Below are 14,085 nucleotides of genomic sequence, written 5' to 3' on the forward strand. Positions count from 1 at the left end.
ACAGTTCAGATTTTAAGCAACCCTATGTCCATGAAGACTTGTCAGTACACCAACAATTATTCTCTCCTATTCGCTCCCAGCACCACCCTCATGAGTCCCTATGTCTTCCATACACTAGTAATGAGAATCCAGTATCGTATAGTGTTTATTTGGGATTCAGATGGACCTATGCCTGTTGTGAATTGAACAAATCCATCACTCTTTGTCCTTATGCCAGTAATTGGCTCTACTGGGTACTTTAGGAAGCAGTCATTGTTTTTTAAACAATTGTTATTGGTTTCTGCACCCAGCAGTAACACTGATGTTCACATCCTTTACGCTTATGCGTCTGCTATGTATGTCTTAATCTAGCAGACAGTCAGTCGTGAACAACACCAAATAGGTTATATATCCACATTCTGAATAGCTGTAAACCAAATAGCTGCCTACATAAGCTGCAGGCATTATGCATAATTTAACTGAGGCAGCCTTACACGAATACCTGGCTTAAGCTTTAATTCAGCGAGCTGTGTGTGCCTGACAGATATCCTGATAAACGATCTCCTTTTTGAAGGTTCTTCACTGCAACCCAACTCACATTTATTGGACAGTAAATCGCGTGAAACAGTGATTTTAAGTATTGATACAGCGTTGGATCGAGTCTGGCTTAGGATCTGGATGCACTACAGTTCTGCTGTGGTTCCAAGGCCTGATTAGGAAAAGGATATGCATCATTAGATCTGATCAACGTTTGAGTGGCTGCACAGCAGATTGGATATGGCTTTTCGAATTTGATTAGGTTTGTGTTTTCAGGATCACACAGATGAGAAAAAGAAAGAAGATGAAGCCCTTCTTGCTTTATGCTGTGTGCTGAAGGTTCTGTGTGGTTTTATATGAGCAGATTATTACCCTATAGTTATATTTGATGTTTGAAAGTAAACTGTTAGTAAAAATGTAGTATTACATTTGAGCAGTGCAGTCTTCTCTTGACCACCGGGACTCAATTTCCCAGCACTGTGAATTATGAAGTGACTTCTGATCCACCTCCAAACCCCCTCCATGGCACAGTCATTTGTCAGGTGTTATCACCTTGGTTATTTTCAGAGCTATGAGTGAGGGCTTGGCCTTTATTTTCAGGCAATACTTTATTACCTGTATTACTGGTAGTGGTTTTATTGAATTAGACCTTTTCTAGGGATCTTTTTAAACGTGTATATATAATACATATGGCAAAAGGTTGTAAAGGTTGACCCAGAAACTATTTACTGACAGACAGCCTATGTTAGACATTGCAACCAAGCAGGTAGTGCTACACTGAATTATGTTATATTATTGTTTGCTGTGGCTAGACATCATTGTATAACTCTAGCGTCTGGTCCAGAGACAAGCTGGCTAGGGTCAGTTCTGAAAAACTGAAATTAAATTAATGCATAATTATAAAGTGGACGGGGGGGTGGCAAGAAATCCTGATGGGTCAAAGATTTCATGTATACCAGAGACACTGGGCTATCTCTAGCTCCTTATCGCTCCCAGAGTAAGAGGAGTAGTCCAGGATTCTAGATGCAGAGGATCAGCCCAGGCTTTTAGAATTAGGGGAAATAATCAGGCTTCTCTAGTCAGGGGGACCAGCCCAGGCGACTTGAGTCCTCTGTCAACAAAACCTCTGGCTTCTTGAGTCGGGGGATCAGCGCCTGGCTTCTTGGACCAACGCCTGGCTTCTTGAGTTGGGGGACCAACGCCTGACCAGGAATCAGAGGACCACTTCAGGCTTCTAGACCTGTAGGACCTTTGGTCTTCTCAAATCACAGGTTCAGGCTTCTAGAGTCAGAGGTCCAGGCTTCCCAAATGAATATCTATTAAATATTCCTGAGCAGAGAACCAGCCATGGCTTTTAGAATAGCAGAATAGCTTAAAATTCCTCACCAGCCCCAGATTCTAGACCGGGAGTGACTTTCTTAAACATTCCCTCTAAAATTGTACGGTTTCAGATGGCCATGAAAGTCTGTGAGTTTAATTAAGGCAACATTTTTCTTTTTCCGGATATGGAAAAAGGGTCTCACTGGTTGCTCTGGATTTTTACAAAAAGAGGTGAATAGACACTTCATAATCTTTTGTATTATTATTATTATTATTTTTTTTTTTTGTATCATCAGCAGATCGGCACATCAGACTTCTGCACAACTAGAGTGGTGATTGGTGGGGGGAGGGGGGCATTTGTAAGTGTTAGTTTTGATTTGATTTGTAAGGTCGGTGGTTCTTGATATGAAAAACTTGTCTCCATTATGGATTCATGAGGAATAAGTGCTAGAAGTTACAAAATAGAGTACATTTTAGTTAAAACATTCGTCAAGCCATTAAAGAATGAACAAGATCACCAGATCCTAGGAGAAGCATGGACCACTAACCCTTTGCAGAAATGGTGTGGACAGGAAATCCCAAAGCCCTCTCATTTCCTCTCTCTTTCTTTCTCCCTTGTTCTCTTTTTGTGCTCGCTCTCTTGCTCTGCCGCTTACCCTAAAGTGACCCTGTGGCCAGTCTCTGTTCGTCTTCTCCAGTATCACTTTTGACATTGTCTGTCTTTATCTTTCTTTCTCTCTCATTACTCTCACTCATTTTCTTTCCCTCCCCTTTCTGCCAGCGCTCTGTTAGTTACATTTATATGGCGCTTTTCTGTGGGGGGAGGTGTTCCTCAACCACCACTAGTGTGTAGCATCCACCTGGATGATGCGACAGCAGCCATAGTGCGCCAAAACTGGTTTCGAACACTATTAATGGAGAGGAGAGAGTGATGTCAATTCAGAAATGGGGATTTAAGGTCAGATAAATATTTCACTGAACTTTTTGTCTCTGAGAGACTGCAGGAGCTGACATAGACAATGTCTAGAAGCTGTAGAAGTTCTAAATTGCTGCTCTGCTTCATAAATACCATGAAGGGCCTAGACTATTTGTGTGTGCGTGCGTGTGTGCGCATGTGCGTGCGTGTGTGTGTGTGCGAACGTGTGTGTGCGTGTGTAGCTGGGTCAGTGAGAGTTCACTAACCTGAAGTGCTGAGGTAGCCAAAACACACAATTGCTCTGTGAAGGCTCACCTACTGACAGGTTTGACTTCATTTTTTCTTCGTTATGACTGCGTGTTTGGAAAATTCAGTTGAAATTGAAAGCCTGCAACGGTTACTGATTTAAAAAAAAAACAAAAAAAAAAACAAAACCAATTCATAAATCTGATGCACATGAAGAGCCACATATTGTTTTGAAACAGTGCCATTTTGTAGATTTAATCAGTTGTGCGCTGCTTCACCTGTACATTTTGAACATTACTATAGTTTATTTATCTTTGCTACTCTGTAGCCATGGCTCTTTCAGACTATATTTCTTTTTGTTGGGGATCAGATAAGACAAGCTTGGTAGGAATTTCTGCCTGCTTTTGACATGGCACATCGATGCATGTGTTTGATCCTTCTGTTGCTCTACTGGCAGGAACTAAATATCCCTAAAGTCTAGTAAGAAGTCATTTTGTACGATATAGAGCAGGGGCTCAAAGCAGCTGCTCACCTTTATTTACTCTCACATCCATCACACACACATTCTTTCACTGCTATCATTAAAGAGGTTTGCATTGGCCTGTTCTGTGTTCTGTACATTACATTATGCCTATAGAAAACCCTAAAGGTTTTCTCTTTCACAAAAAAAAAATGCACACATATATTATTCAAATTTCATACCATTTACACATTTGAATGGAAAAAAAAAATCTACATTCAAATGTTTAAGGTCCCATGTTTCTAAACCTTTTGGCCAAATGACCCTTGGTGTACAAAAACGGGTCAGAATAAATGCATACCAATAATGGCACCGCATATTTTTGCATATTTTTAAATTACGTATCATTTTCTAAGCTAAAAACGAACTGGCTGAATCTCAAATTCTTTCGTTGTGTGTGTAGTGAATTACTTAGGAGCCACTGCACCATTTTTCTGCCCTGAGCTGTTTTGAGATTTGAGAACTGTGTTGAAGATGGCTGATTTTTACATGGATGCTGAGTCATTATGAGTAGAGAATGACTTTTAAGTAGAGATGCACCGATGTATCGGCCAATAATCGGTATCGGCCAGTAAAGGCTATTTTTCCCACTAGCGGCCATCGGTCGATGGTTTAAAAACATCTGATGGTCAGGGCTGATTATATCCTGTCAATCAAAAGGGAAAACACTGCGATTTCGTGCTGTGTGTAAAGATGTCTCTTGTGTGAAATGATGACAAAACTGCAGTTTGTAATCTCTGTAAACTCTGCACCGCTAAAATTTTACACCGGAAGTGAGCAGCAGTGAAGCAGGAGTTTTTCCGCATCAAGTCTTAAATTTTTTTTCCCATGATGAGTTGACCAAAAAAAAAAAAGCAGTATGTATTGCACGGAAAAATATATTTGTAGAGTAGTATTTCATATCCAGTTAATGATAATCCTATAAAAAACTTGATATTATTTATTACCAGTTTGACGTTCAGTGATGAAGTAGAAATGATTTTGTTTGTGGTGAGTGAATGTGAGACTAACAGGAGTTGTTTTTTTTTTTTTTTTTTTTTTTTTTTTTTTTTTTTTTTTTTTTTAAGAATTCAGTCACTTAATTCTGTAAATATGAATTAATAACATTCAATCAGTTAAGAAATCTTACTTTAATCTTCAGAATTTAGTTCATGAGTTAATGTTAACGTGAGTAATGTGTTTTCTGTTTGAGACCAGTTACTGTGAAACAAAGTATTCTTTCAGAATTGTGTAATTAATTAATTATTATTAATTTAAAAGAAGGTATAAAAGGCAGAACTATCGGTTATCGGTATCGGCTGATATCACTCTGAATAATCGGTTATCGGTATCGGCTGAGAAATTTCGCATTGGTGCATTGCTACTTGTAATGCATACCCACCGGCAACTTAACACCAGCGAAGAAACATGTCACGTGTGTTGCTTGTAGTTTATCTCTAATGGGTGCATAGCAATCGATACTGTTATTGCTTTTTTTTTCCCCCCAGTGAGAAATGGTTGCAGCTAGCTAGTTGAACTAAAATTAAATAACACGCTAATCAGTGTCAAAATTGGTTGGTGGACTTAAATGTTATGTGATCCATACGGCAGTACCTCCAGGATTTTGCGATCGCAGAAATTAAGGCAAAATCAAGCAATATTCAGAAGAGCTTGAAATTGGTCAAAATTACTGCAGATTTTCCGCAGATTTGGGCCAAGACGCGTCACGTGATGTCATCACAATGCTCGTTCAGCCAAAGTTTGATTTGCATGCATCGAGCATGAGTACAGCTAAAAGGCCTCATTTACCAACAAGCATCACTGCGAAAGAGTGTGCAAAACAATTTTGTGCAATTGCAATTTCACTAATTCAAGCAGTTTTATGCAAAAAAAAAAAAAAAAAAAAAAAAGTTTGGGCAAAAGCCTCAGTGAAATCAATCATTTTTAGCCACAACAATCACAAAAACCCTCTGAAATCCTGTACTGACTGATACTAGTATTGTTTGGCAGATTAGCAAAGTAAGCTATCTGTTCTACCTCAGTATGTACACTCACCAATGGCAACAGTGATCTCTGCTACTTCCATCCAAGCTTTATTTTTCTTTAATAATGTCTTATTTAATTAGAGGTCGTATCTGACCGGATGAGAGTTTTAAGTTATAATTCCATTTCTGTAGGTCAGATTTAAATTGGGAACCATTTGCAGGTAGGAGCTGCAGTTGTCCGTGGGGAACTGAAGAAACATCGGACCACACACACCACATTCGAGCTAGTCATTTGGTTTTAATGAATTATTTTTTTTGCTTTACTGCGTCATTTCTTTTGCATCAAATTGCGAAAATCTTGGTTCAAATGTCGCTTTTCGCTGTGTCACTGAAATTCTGGCTCTTGCTTACTTTGAAGATTACCGGTTACTTGTCAGATTGTCCTTTTACTGGTGTGAGTGCACGGTTAGCTAAATATCAGCGATGCGATTACTGCCATTATTCCAATTTCAATCACCTTAAATGTGATTTATGATATTTTGCTGCATTTTAACAATCTATTGAATGTGTGTGGTTGTGTTAGCTGATTGTCCAGTTTGTTGTGCTTCAGTCAGAGCAGGGGGTCTGGAGCTGAACCAGCATGAGCTGATGAAGGACGCAGCGCATGTTGACGGAGCCGGCATTCTCGCTGCTTATCTGACGGCCCGGTTTGTTTTAGTGAACGATCCCAGGCTGACAGCTCTTCCTGGACGTGAACTCATGCAAGCCGCACAATCTGCCACAAACCACAAGCTGGCAAATGGGGGTTTGGGGATGTTTTTTCCTCTTTTTCCCCAGCTTGTATTTATAGAGTTCTTTTGTTTCTTGTGTATGGAGACGGACGACTGTGGTAATTCGGAGAAAGAGCGCTTGAAAGAAAATTCCTTGTTTCTTCACAGAGACAGTAGACTAACTGTTCTAGCCATTTCTAGCTTCTGGATTTGTTTCTTTTTCTTTTCTTTTTTTTGTTGTACAAGGTTACATAAGCTATGTAGCTCATAAATTCTCTTGCATTTAACAACACAACCGGTACAAGCTGCAAATCGACCCTTTTTAGTCATCGTACATTAATTTAAAAAAATGTGTACCTATAGTATAGCTCGTAAAGTGTAGTGTCTATTTATGCTTTTGCAATTTAGAGAAAAATTGCATAGTTTTTCTTCATCTAGAAGGTTAGAGCGAGAGAGAGAGAGAGTGTGTGTGTGTGTGTGTGTGTGGATATGTGAATAAAATCCATACGGTAATCCTGCTCTGAAGTGAACAGAGGCCTGACACACTAAATCGCCCGAGGCTCGCTCTTCTTTTCCGTAATTGGCACTCGTCTACCATATTCTAACACGATTCTCATAATATAATTCAAGTGAAAAAGAAAGCGTGCGGTTGCTGAAGTCCCTCAGTTCCTCCAGTGCTTGCTCAGCGTAATTTATTAAATACAGACCTCAATCAGGACTTGTGGTCTTCAGGAGACTGCCCTCTACACACCATACACACACACCACCCACACACTGTTTAAAAAAAACCCGCAGAGATCAGACGCCTTCAGGTCACGGTGCTCCACGTGCACTAAAACATGTACATCAACAGTCCGATTGTCTCGGGCAGTATTGCAGACCGGTACAATACATGTACTGTGCCGGAATCCTTTTCTGCTTTCTGAAAGCAAACCATTTGAATCCAAGCTTGTATTGAGGTTGCGTTTGTTCCTTTCTCATTTCGAAGTAAAAATGTTGAAAGCAAGGAAACAGCTTTTTGTTATTTTAAATTTTTAAATAATGAAAAACAAGCAAAGGAGAAGTCTTTACAGTTTTTTTTTCCTCCCCATTTCATTTTTGTCAATGAATGAATGTAGCGTACATGGACTTTATATTTTAGATCAGATTATTTGTCTTTCTCTCTCCTATTACGAATCTTGTTATTATCATGGAGCTCCTTTGAGACTAATCAGCCTTACTAATGTGTCCATTAACTTAATACTTTGGACTTCAGTCATTTAGCTGTAAAGATGATGTTGAATCCACAACAATAATTAGTGTAATGTAATGAGGCACGGCAATGGCTTTAATGATCATTCTGATTCATGTAATTCATGATTATGAAATTTTAAAAAAAAGGCTACGTTACCTCAAACAGGACGTCCGCATAATAATCTCACTGATTGCGGACTGTGCTTTTGGAAAATGCTAATTATAAGCAAAATTACTCTATAAGACTCTCTTAATAAATATTTTGAGGAATGCCCAGGTCAGACTGTTTAAACATGTAAACGGGGAGTTTGTGATTTTCAAGTTGAAAAATTATAATAAACAATGTATGTGAATTGTTCAAAAACACGATGAAATATTTCGTAAAAATGAGCTTAAAACTTTGATATGATCAGAGTGGTAGTTTTGTCCAGCATGGTTTTCAGAATGAAAATGAGTACGAGAACAGATGTATACTAAAATGACGTGAGATGCATCTTGAGATTTCCCAAGATAAGAACTTATTTTTCTTATTCCACATGACGGAATTTCCTCAGGAGCCTCAAATTCTGCCCGGAAATTCGGCCCTCCTCGGCGGCCTTCTTTTAAACGGTGTAGCATCGGGAGTGACTGTATTCTGTCGCATTCGTGATAACGATAACTGTATAACATCAAGGTCAGCCGATAGAGGATTTTACCGATAACGAAGTTGGGCAGTACCTACCGATAACCCATTAATCAACCGATATTTTCATTCCGTATCAATATTAAAAACTAACAACTCAAATTATTGCTGAACTTTATTACAAAAATAAACAGTACTGACTGCACCATGATAATGTACTGTACTTTTTTTTATGAATTAAATATCTAAATAATAATATATGTGAACTATTAATAAATATTAAGGTAAATAAGAGATGCCTCCAAACTGAACCAAAAAATAACGCTCCAAATACAAATAGACGTCCAAAATGAATTTAAAAAAAAAAAAAAAAAAACACTTCAAATAACACAACAAAATTGGCCAGTGATTTATTTCGCCACTAGAGGCCGCTCTTGTACTGTTTAATGACGGCGGACCTTTCTCAGCCGCTCCCGCAATTGGTGTGGATCTTTGTCGATAACCTTTCCATCAATCGTTTTTCGGTGCCGATTAATCTAAATTGCAGCTAGAATAGGAATACAATCAACCACGGGGTAGTGTGATGAAATGGAGTTAACATCATCATCGTAAGGTTTCCCAAAACGGCATGACTCTAGGTGTTTAATTCTCCCTTTATAACACAGCAGCTGTGGTATAAATACAGTAAATATATCCCCGACTAATCAGCTCGTGTTTAACCGAGCACAGCGTATGAAGGTGTGTGTTGTGCACAGTTTATAGAAGTCAGTAGCTTTCTGGTCTTTGAACTCTGGCTTTCAGAGTGAACATTAAGTCTGGACGTGGCAGGAGGTGCACTAAAAGCCCCGCTTATTCCTGCCTCGTCTTTATATTTATCTTCATCCGTCACTCAGCATTACTTCCCAGCACGGGACCCTGACCTCCCCCTCCCCCCCACCCCGACCTCATCCAAACAGCCTGTCGGCGTCGTCTGGCCTCGATCAGCCCGGGTCTGGACTGGGTTAGCCGTGTTAGTGCGGCCTGTCGGTGGCGCCGTTCCCCAGGGCAAATAAAAACTCGCATTAACAAGCTCCAGCTCGGCAGCGCTGACAGCGTGATCAATCGGCCGCCTCTGATTGTGACCTCTGCTCCGGGGTCTCTGCTCGGGAGATAACCTCTGCTCCTTCAGACAATGGCAGTGGCCCTGATATCTGATAGTGCAAACACACTGTGGTCTTGGTGTTGCACATCTCTGGTGTAGAATTAGACTGATGCACTTGGATGTGATATTTATAAAGTGTGTGTGTGTGTGTGTGTGTGTGTGTGTGTGTGTGTGTGTGTTTCCCCAGGACGCCTTGGTTTAATGGATGGGGTTTTAACTTGCCTCGCGGTCAGTCTCTGCTGGACAAGTGGAACCAGATCCCTGAGGACATCGACATCCTCATGACTCACGGGCCTCCTTTGGGTAAAGTCTACTTCATTTATCGTGTGTGGTTTGTTTCAGTAAGTGTAGACGTTTGTCTGATTGTCCTTCCGTCTAAATTATTCCGATTAAACCCAAAAAACAAATTTCTGAACTCTTAATTTAATTACAGGCTTTAGATGTTCAACTATTTATTCTTAAAAAAAAAAAAATTAAACATGAAATCCTTAAAAAGATTACATTTATCTAAATGCCTGTAAACACTCTTTGTATAGAGAGTGAATGATTTAGTTCATTTGTTTATGATTAGTGTGGGGTTAAAGATTAGGGTTAATGTTGCATGTGTAGGATTATGGTAAGAGGTAAGGTCATCAGGTCATGGTGATGGTTATTGTCATCATCGTGTGTGTGTGCGCGCGCGCGCGCATGTGTTTAGCCCTCTGGGAGGAATGAATGGCCCCATAATGAAAAGAATACATGATGATTCTGACCTTGGGGACATTTGGCTAGTTCTCATAAAAGGAAGTGCGTTTGGTTGATTTTTTTTTTTTTTCTTTTTTTTTTTTTCTTCTTTTTTTTGGAGAGATTTTCTTTCGAGTATTGTGGTTAGGCCTAACATCAGGTATAAACACAAGCTGGAACAGACATGATGTACCAACTAAACCTTAATGACTTCGATTCCTACCAAAATCATTTAAAAGGGAACATGAATAAATGGAGAAAACAAATCTGCAAGTAAATAATCCTCTGACATAAAAGGCTAATATCTGAGCAACTAGCTGTTCCTTTGCAGCTGTATTTTAACCACTGGTTGTTAACAGGCCCCGCGTAATTAACGGAAATTTCATTGTTCTGAAAGCACACAGTGTCGCTGCTCTAGCAGTGCTGAGGATACACGCGTTCAGCTCAGACGCGTCTAATGTTCTCGTCTCGGTCATGTCACTCAGATACTGTACGTTGGACAAACTGAGATGAAGGTGTTTTTATTCACGCTGTGCTGTTGGCTTCAGGGTTCAGAGACTGGGTGCCTAAGGAGCTCCAGAGAGTGGGCTGTGTGGAGTTACTCAACACGGTACAGAGACGGGTCCGGCCCAAACTCCACGTCTACGGCGGGATCCATGAAGGTGAGACCCAAAATTCACACAATACACAGTTTCCTGTTAGGAGCGCTGTAGTACCACCATTATTTTTGTGTGTGTCCACCCAGAATATTTCCCAGTGTACCGAGATGGTTTGATTTCCTCAAATATTGCACCCAGAAGGGAATTATTTTCATATAACAACACAGTCCAAAGTGTGTTATTCTGCTTCTAGCACAGAGATGACCGTTTTTCTCTTATTAATGATAAACAGCATGCTTTTTAACGGTTTATAGTTAGATTTAATGTTATAGAATGTTCCAGTTATCACTTATTTAAAGCAACAGTAAACAGTCATTACTGTACCTGCATCTTCTTTTCTCTCTCATTCAAAAACCACCAGAAAGCATAAACGTTTCTGCGCTGGGAATCTTTACAAAGCACCATGAGTGTTACAAAGCCCTGACGCCCGAGACGCCTTCCATAAACATTAGAAAACCATAATCACATTTTTAAATGATCATAACCACATTGTCACAACAATGTTAAACAACACATTTTTTTGTTTGTTTATTATTTTGTTTATTATCTGTTTATTATTCATCTTAGAATAGTCCCTGCGTGTGAGCTGTTACTATAGAAACAATAACTTAATAAAATGGGTGCATTGATTTGATTTATAAAGCGTTCATGATTACTGCCAGAGCTACTGTTATACGGGAATATTGCACACCTTCTGATCTATCAGATTCAAGAAGTCAATAATTAATTAAAAGGAATAAGTAATTTAAACGATAACAACCGTGGCCAGGATAAAAGTTATTGAAGATGAATGAATAAATAAAATGCGTCTAATCATTGTGGCCTTTCATGGTCTCACAAGCTTCACATGGAACAGCGTGCCATGGGGGAAAAAAACAAAACAAACACCTTCGCCATTTATAATAATATAAATGTCTAGTATAAATCATATCAAACATTTGGTTATTCATTCTAGATATGTGACGTGACATCTAGACCTTAACATTTTTGGACCTTTCTGTTGTTCTGTCCCTCATCCTCCAGGTTATGGCCTAATGACAGACGGATATACAACATTCATCAACTCGTCTACGTGTACAGTCAGTTTCCAGCCCACCAATCCACCCATCGTATTCGACCTTCCCAACCCCGGAAGCTCGTGAAATTCCCCCTAATTCCCCTCCCCCCTTTTTTTTCTACTCCCCAACTCTTCTTATCTTTAAAGTAATGGTCTTTTGTACTTTGCTTGTATTTAAACAAAACAAAAAAAGATGAATGCATGGATATGTAATATTTTTTAAAAAAGTAAGATCATACCATTTAAATAATGATTTGCTGGAGGAAAAAAAAAGGAAGAAAAATGGTGACTTCATATTTATGGTTCATTTGTATTGGTTGCCTTGTTAAATTTGTTTCTGTATCTAAAGTGCATTATAAGGTACCATTAGAGACTCAGCAATACATGTTTTCACAGCAGGAGTGTATTAAAGAACAAACATTTCAGTCTGCTGAGATGAGACATTGATTTGAGGATTTAAGTTACCCATCGTTCCCACGATGCTTTGCGGTTCTATTTATTGGTTCAATCAAAATCGTTTCATCAAACTATTCTCCAAGCCAAGATATTTCATTTCGACTGTAATATTCAGGAGAAAAAAAAATGGTTGAGGTTTCACAAGGTACTTTTCTTTCATTCCTGCCATGTTCCGTTTGTTACGAAGTTGCCTAGGTAGGCATCATTTTTAAGCCACCTAAAATCTAGGAAGGTTCACAAAATGTCAAAACTGTTATCCTGACAGATGGATAAAAGAAAATACATTATTGTGAAAATCTGTCAAACCATCATAAAAGTTTCAATAATTGCTGTAATTATTAAAGTATGTTTAAAAAAAAAAAAAAAAAAAAAAAAATTAATAATAATAATAATGTCACCGGTTCAGGATTGTGCTGTTTGAATTTTGATAGCGCTTTTTGTATTTTAGTTCTTGCCTCGCTTGTGATTTCTTTAAGCTGAGACTTTAACTTCAGAGGCTCTGTTCTACAAAATCAATAAAATGTACATATTTTTTTTTAATCAAGCCAAATTTAAATGTTGCTTCAACAAGGAGCTGGGAAAAAAATCTTTGCAGCTGCTTTGAGCCCATGGTTATTATTATGCTTATGGTTTACTTTCTCATCTCCACCTGGTGGATCGTGTTGTGTTTGTTGTATGTCGCGCAGACAGGACAAAAAAAATCTATATATTGCCATGATGTCATTGGTGCCATTTGTAAATGCCTTGTTTCTATGTTCATGAGACTTTTTCTTAATTCATCGTGTCATTTAGCTGACTTTATATGCAAATAAAAACTGCAAGATTTTTATCCCATGATTGTCAGTTTTCATGGTCACCAAATCACGAAGACATTCTGACATTTTGCTTCTGTAGTTTTGCACGAGCTGCAAAGCATTATGATGGTAATGTTAATGCTAATGTGTAAGGAAAGTGTATAGTATACCCTGTAAAAGTCTTGTTGAAACTCTGGAATCTGTTTGAGCAGAGGGTACAGATCTGGGTGAGAGCTGGACAGACTACATCAATCAGCCATAACCGTAAAAAACCACCTGCCTAGTATTGTGTAGGAACACCATGTGGTGCCAAAACAGCTCTGACGCGTCGAGTCTTGGACTCCACAAGACTTCTGAAGGTGTGCTGTGGTATCCGCTACCAAGATGTTTGCAGCAGATTTTTTAATTCCTGTAAGTTGCGAGGTGGAGCCTCCATGGATCAGACTTGTTTGTCCAGCACATTCCTCAGATGCTCGAATGGATTGAGGTCTGGGGAAATTGGAGGCCAATTCAGATTCGTCATGTTCCTCAAACCATTCCTGAACAATTTTGCAGTGTGGTTAGGAGCATTATCCTGCCGAAAGAGCCCACTGTCATTAGAGTATACTGTCGTCATGAAGGGGTGTACTTGGTCTGCAGCAATGTTTAGATAGGTGGTACGTGTCAAAGTAACATCCACAAGAATGAATGCCAGGACCCAAGGTTTCCCAGCAGAACATTGCCCAGAGCATCACACTACCTCCACCGACATGCCTTCTTCCCATAGTGCATCCTGGTGCCATCTCTTCCCCAGGTAAGTGACGCACACGCTCCTGGCCGTCCACATGATGTAAAAGAAAATGTGATTCATCAGACCAGGCCACCTTCTTCCATCGCTCCATGGTACAGTTCTGATGCTCATGCATCCACTATAGGTGTTTTCAGCAGTTGACAGGGGTCAGCATGGGCACTCTGACTGGTCTGTGGTTATGCAGCCCCGTACACAGCAAGCTGTGATGCACTGTGTTCCGACATCTTTCTATCCAGCATTAACTTTTTCATGCAATTTGTGCTACAGTAGCTCTTCTGTGGGATTGGACTACAGAAGAGCTACTGTAGCAAGAAGAGCCATGTCAGTGAGCCTTGGGTGCCCATGTCCCTGTGGCTGG

The 14,085-nt window shown here is 39.5% G+C and overlaps 1 protein-coding gene across 1 annotated transcript in view; it reads left to right on the forward strand.

Moving 5' to 3' along the window:
* Positions 1 to 12,972, forward strand: part of mpped2 (metallophosphoesterase domain containing 2b) — a 43,817-nt gene extending 30,845 nt beyond the window's left edge. The window contains exons 5-7 of the mRNA XM_017475016.3: positions 9,436 to 9,551; positions 10,520 to 10,633; positions 11,654 to 12,972. Coding sequence (XP_017330505.1) covers positions 9,436 to 9,551; positions 10,520 to 10,633; positions 11,654 to 11,772 — 349 coding nt within the window. The 3' untranslated portion in view covers positions 11,773 to 12,972. The remainder of the gene's footprint in view (positions 1 to 9,435; positions 9,552 to 10,519; positions 10,634 to 11,653) is intronic.
* The last annotated feature ends 1,113 nt before the right edge of the window (positions 12,973 to 14,085 follow it).

This window comes from Ictalurus punctatus, chromosome 8, assembly GCF_001660625.3.
Source record: "Ictalurus punctatus breed USDA103 chromosome 8, Coco_2.0, whole genome shotgun sequence".
In the NCBI taxonomy this organism is placed as follows: domain Eukaryota; kingdom Metazoa; phylum Chordata; class Actinopteri; order Siluriformes; family Ictaluridae; genus Ictalurus; species Ictalurus punctatus.